General features: G+C 43.8%; 1 protein-coding gene across 1 annotated transcript; it reads right to left on the bottom strand.

Moving 5' to 3' along the window:
• Nucleotides 1-911: 911 nt before the first annotated feature.
• On the bottom strand, nt 912-4,715 carry RPL6 (ribosomal protein L6). The gene is made up of 6 exons (XM_047088346.1): nt 4,452-4,715; nt 4,258-4,356; nt 2,961-3,104; nt 2,382-2,430; nt 1,579-1,763; nt 912-1,102 (listed from the first exon to the last, which is right to left on the bottom strand). Exons 1-6 carry the CDS (start codon nt 4,686-4,688, stop codon nt 950-952), a joined length of 867 nt encoding a protein of 288 aa, XP_046944302.1. The 5' UTR covers nt 4,689-4,715; the 3' UTR covers nt 912-949.
• Nucleotides 4,716-6,000: the final 1,285 nt, after the last annotated feature.

Below are 6,000 nucleotides of genomic sequence, written 5' to 3' on the forward strand. Positions count from 1 at the left end.
AAAATGCATAAATCCTTACTCAGCCAAAAATAATTCTTACCAGATACTCACTCACCTGTGTGCACACTTGAGAACTCATCTACTACTGTGTATATATTTACAAAAGATGTAAACCCAAATATCCATATAAGGGAATACTATAGTTTGTATCAGTAAAGATGGGACTTTAAAAAAAAAATTTTTTTTACATTTATTTTTGAGACAGAGTGAGACAGAGCACAAGTGGGGGAGAGAGAAGGAGACACAGAATCCAAAGCAGGCCCTAGGCTCCGAGCGAGCATTCAGCACAGAGCCCGATGCGGAGCTCGAACCCACAAACCGCGAGATCATGACCTGAGTCGAAGTCGGTCACCCAACCGACTGACCCACCCAGGTGCCCCTGAAGATGGGACTTTCTATGGAATGACCAAAACACACGGTTTGTCATCTGTGTAATAGTATGTACAGCATAAGGGCTTTTTGGTTAAAAAAAAAAAAAAAAAAAAAAAAAGATGGTAAATAATTATACTCATTTGCTATGTTGCTATGTATGCTTTTAAAAAACCAGATATACAAGATTGCAACGATTATGGGGGAGAAATGGGTATTACTCATTCAAAGGAAGGAAAGTTTGTGGCCTGAAGAGAAGAGCTATTTTTTGTCCACATAGCCCAGTACTGACCTGCTCAGTAATGACTGGGGAAATGTCGCTATTTCCTACTGGTGGGTGCTGGGTGGCAAGCCAGACGGTGAGGAAGGCAAGAATGCTGATCCAAACCGATGACACAGTGGAGCTTCCACTGCAGCTGGTGCCAGCCTCCCGACCCCGACTGCTCTTAGCAGAGGCCAAGATGCCACAAGCATGCAGAGTCAAACCACATCTCTGGGCAGAGAAAGATTAAAAACAAAAAAGAAAAAAAAGACACAAAAGGGATGGATCTGTTATTTAATTAGGTTCTTTGTAAGAAATTTAGAACACCAATTTGTGAGGGTAAACTCCATTCGTGAGGGCAAACACAGAGCGGAGGTAGCCCTGAAGCTGAGGAACGGCTTTGATTTTTGGCAGAATTTGCGAGTCCACAGCTTTCTGATCAACCTTGCGCTGCTCTGTAATCTCATATTTCTAGGGGGAAGGGAGGGAAAAAAAAGAAGAAAATCATTTAAAAGTAGGGCACAAGTACCACACTCCAGTCCTCTCAGGAATCCTAGCTCACAAATACTCAATCCCAGGGATATTTAGAATGTACTTTTAATAATCCTTTCCTTGGAGGGCTGTGAAATACAACCTGTTTCGAGTATAACAAAAATAGTAGCTCTTTTCCCTTTGTCTTTTTTAATAGACATCAAGGATAAACGAGGCTGAACTCCCATTAGAACAGTAGCTGTGAATTCAGAGCTCCACGAAAACTCTCAAAAAGATTCTGACATGAGCTCTCAACTGCCATTAAAAATTACTGAATGCAGCAGCATCTGGAACACTATTATTCCCCAGATATTTCTCATGATTTACGACTTTTCTTCATCGATTTGTAACTGTATTTTCACTCCCACCCAGAGGAGCTGGAGCTATCAAAAACGAAGACAGAAAAAGCAGCTTACCTCTTTCTCCGTGTCGAAGATCTCACCTTCCTGGTGTCTAGGCTTACGCAGCTTCTTCTTCTTAAAGTAAGCATCAGTGAGGTGTTTGGGGATTTTCACATTGCTGATATCAATTTTGGTGGAGGTGGCAATGACAAATTTCTGGTGTGTTCTACGCAGAGGAACTCGATTAAGGGACAGAGGTCCTGAGGGGGGAAAAATCAATACGCTGAGGCAAAGAGAAAGCAAAGACTTAGGAGACAGCAGTCACTCAAACACACTGGTCAAAACCACAGGTTCCTGACAAATTTAAAATGAGCGCTGCTTTCCAGAGTGAACAGTTCACTTTTTACCTGTTTAGCAACTCCACTTTGGTTCCAAGTGGAAGACCAATTACAAGTCTGTGAGATCATTCCTTGTGGTTAACAGCCAACCATTCTGCACTTTAGGTGGCAGATACTTGGTGATATGCTGCCACACAGAATGTAAACACTTGCTTCCTCTCAACTCAGGTATACATATGACAATGAAATAAGACATGGAACCACATAGCACTGAAAATTCCATTTAGGTGGGTACAAAAGTACACTTAAAAATGCCAAGCTTCAGGGCACCTGGATGGCTCAGTTAAGTGTCCAACTCTTGGATTTCAGTTCAGGTCATGACCTCATGGTTCCTGAGACCGGACTCTGGGTCAGGTTCTGCACTCACAGTGTGGAGCCTGCTTGGGGGTCTCTCCCTGCGCCCCTCCTCAAAATAAATAAATAAATGTAAAAAAAAAAATGCCAAGTTTCAGAGAGTATAAAATTCAAGGATTTTCTTACCAGTCACAAGTAGCAAGCCACTGCTCAGTTGCTTCAGGAAAACCACTCTCTGTGAATTAAACAGAAATCTCAGACATTTCTGCAATTACAAATGCACTTCTGAGTTAATCAAATCATAGGCTTATAAATTTGGTAAAGGAAATTTCTCAATACGTATCTGCTCAGCAATCTTGGAAGCAACTACACCAAACTACCAACAGGGATGACCCTTGGATATGAGCAATACTTTTGGGTGCTTCTTTTCAAGGAACAGCCATTACTTCTAATGCTTACTTAATATCCTTTAACTCACGAATTCCATCCCTAGAAATCTATACAAGTACTTTCAGATACAGGGACATGGGAATCATCTATAATAAGCCCAACAGCAGGAAATGGTAATAATTTATCATACATTACGGACTAAATACGTTATGCTAGTGACTGGGCTGCTGGTCTTGTTATGGGCTACCCACCCACCGTGAACTAGTTACTTGCAGGCAAATAAAGAATCCCACCTGGAGTGTGACCCATTACAATCAAGCACCTGCGGCTCAGACACCTGAGCTGAAGCTCCACGAGCCGAGGTGCTCTGCTCACCTTGCCTCTGTGGCGCCCAGTGAGGATGATCAAAATGGTCCCAGGAGTGATGCTGGCTCGCAGTTTCCTCACATGCTGACTAAAAGGTTTTTTGCCGTGGCTCAACAGCTTCCGAGGCACATCTTCAGTAGGATAATACCTAGGCTGTAGAGAATCCATAGGTTCATCTTATTTAAACAAGCTCATCAGATTAGTGGAGCTGGTAGTCTCAGTGAAACACTTGCTACACCCTTTTCACCTACTTCAAATGCTGTATTTACACTATTACAGTTCATTTTCACTTGTCCGTAGATACTAAATTTGGCAAAGATCAATGCTGCTTACTCTTTCCATGTAAAACATAGGGTGGAATCCATTTAACAGAGCTGTGTGTTCAGGCAAAGATGAAAACCATCAATCTGGGATTAAACCAAACCTGAGACTTCTATGGCAAGCTATCATACACGGTCCTAGCATTACACACTGTCCTGTGGCAGTGATTCTCAAGCTTTTCTGGCGTCCCTGACCTTAACTTAAACCGTCCTTCTCCAGAAACAACACGTCTGATGCACATTTTGGAGGTTACGAAGGAGGCATGGCTTGTTTTCTGATTCCAATTGTGTTCACATCCTCCCCGTCAACATGCGTTACTCCCATTTTATCCATAAAGGAAAAAAAAACCAAAAACACAGTTTACATCAAGAGCACCAGTTCACTTACTGTGAAAACAAGACCCCACACGAAGACTGCTACTAAGGATGTGACAAGTAACTCACAATAACCCCTTGCTTTTACTTCAAACATTAGTACCTAACAGAAAAACCAGCTCACAAAAAAAACCGTGACCAGGAATCAAAGCGCCACTTTCTCTCTGGGGCAGTAATTTCCAACTGTGATGACTGTAATACATCTGGGCATGTTTCCACAATGAAAATTGCAGAGCAAACACTGAGAAAGAGTTGGGTCTTGTGGGTGGTTAAAGAGGAGCCAAGAAACCGTGCTCAGGTCCGCAAATGCTCTCTAGGCCTAGCAGCATCCTAGGCTTCGTGCCTCAATTCTCACAACAACCCCGTGAGGCAAACCTTCATTCCCATTTTGCAGGCGAAGAAACCGAAGCACAGAAGAGTCAATTAATTAATTAATATCTGCTTTAGTAGTATTATTAATATCTACTTAATTAATATCAACCAACCAACGTTTAAGGTCCAAAAGTTTACAAATATTTGTAAGGCCAGAATCCTCCATTAGTAATTCTCCAGTAGGTAAACACACACACACAAAAAAACCCCTCCCACCATTCAAATCTTCCAAACCTTACCATTTTGCGAAGTTTCACCACTCGGGTACCACCATTCTTGTCCCCACCAACTGGTTTTGTGACAGTAGCAAGAACCTTCTCCTTCTTTTTCTTTTCAATCTATCAGGACACAAATGCGTCAAAGTCAGAGGCAGACCAACATTCCTCAGGTTAAGAATGGTAAGTGATGCTCAGCGACTCCCCTCATCCCTTACCCTGGATTTAGCTGCTGAATACTTCCTCTTGTACATGGCCTTTCTCGAATACATAGCCGATCGGGAATATCTGCCAATTCCTCTGACTAGGACCGGGTTTCGGCTGCAGTGGGGCTTCCCCTTCTTTGGCGTTTTAGCCTTGAGGTTACCCTTCTTAACCTTGCCACCAGCATCAGCCTTCTTGGCTTCAGGTTTCTTCTCCTTAGCATCCGGCTTCTCAGCTTTTTCGCCCGCCATCTAGCAATACACAGATTAAAAAGAAACGCATTTCACCAACTACCTTATAACAAAACAGTATCTAAACTGGACACGGATAGGCTGCCGAGGGGAGGAACCCTCACTTTCTCTGTCCAAGTACCTCTAACGTTCTTTCATGCCTCCCCTGTAAGATAGGTCTTCCTCCAAAACCACACAAATCTGCAACAACCGTCATAATGGTTAATTTTTGGGTTGTCTCCCGAATACGCTACAACTTTTTTTTTTTTTTTAATTGAAGAAATCTTACATCTGTTTGCTAAATATTTAGTGGTCAAAAGTCTCCATTCCATTATTTCACCATTACTGTTCTGGGAACTAGAAATCTGACAAATAAATCCCCACAGCTATGAAGCAGCGACGCTGGACCCTGAAACCATTCGCGTCCAGAGCTTTTGCTCTTTTCAGACTAATGTCTCATTCGAGAAATTCGGCTTAGGAGATGAGGACACAGACACATTCAGCCCAAACTCAGGCCAGACTGAAAAGAAGCGCAAAGCCAACAGGCGACTTCCGGGCGCGGACGTGGGAAGAAGGAAAAGCAGCATTTGGCCTCGGCTCCAAATCCCAACGTGGCTCAAACTCAGCGGCGTCTTTGCGAACCCGAACCCGGGATTCCAGAGCGCGCGCTGTCACCATGCTCCCTGGGGCCCCACTATTCCGCTACGGATCCCCAGAGGGGTCCAGTATCCCCAGCCCAGGAGGGTGGCGAGCAGCCGGAGTTCCGGAGCCTCTACGGCATCCCACCTCAACCTCTTCGTGCCTCTATGCAAACCCAGGCGAGAAAAATGAAGCGTCTGGGAGGCCTCTCAGTTGGCCCCGAGCATGTTCGACCCCTGCAGGTGCCTACTTGATTCCTTCTCGGTTCGGATGGTGAAGGATTAGGGATCCTGAAATCTAGTCTCGCAGAGAAGCCCCGCCATACTTACCTTGCAAGATGGGAAAGAGAACTAAGATCCCGGCTTCCGGTCTATAAGGAATCACGGGAGTTGTTGAGTCTCACTTCCTTCCGGAGCTGGGGCATTATGGGAAGTGTAGTTTCCCCTCCTTTGACAGTGCTACTGTGGAGAGCTAGGTGTCCTTATTAACAGGCAAAAAGCAAGGAACGTTTTGAAAATGTTTCACTTTATAGACCAATAAAATTCTCAAAATACTTCTGGAAGCCGACGTTACAACGTTTTATTTTGCTTACTAAGGACATTAGAAAAGACTTCCATTTTCAATATAAGAGAGAGAGAGAGAGAGAGAGAGACACGAAAGACCAAATCTCCAAGTAAAGTGAAATCTTTCCCAT

This window comes from Lynx rufus, unplaced genomic scaffold, assembly GCF_022079265.1.
Source record: "Lynx rufus isolate CCGP_SWC_20201006 ecotype Redwood Valley unplaced genomic scaffold, mLynRuf1.p SCAF_24, whole genome shotgun sequence".
In the NCBI taxonomy this organism is placed as follows: Eukaryota; Metazoa; Chordata; class Mammalia; order Carnivora; family Felidae; genus Lynx; species Lynx rufus.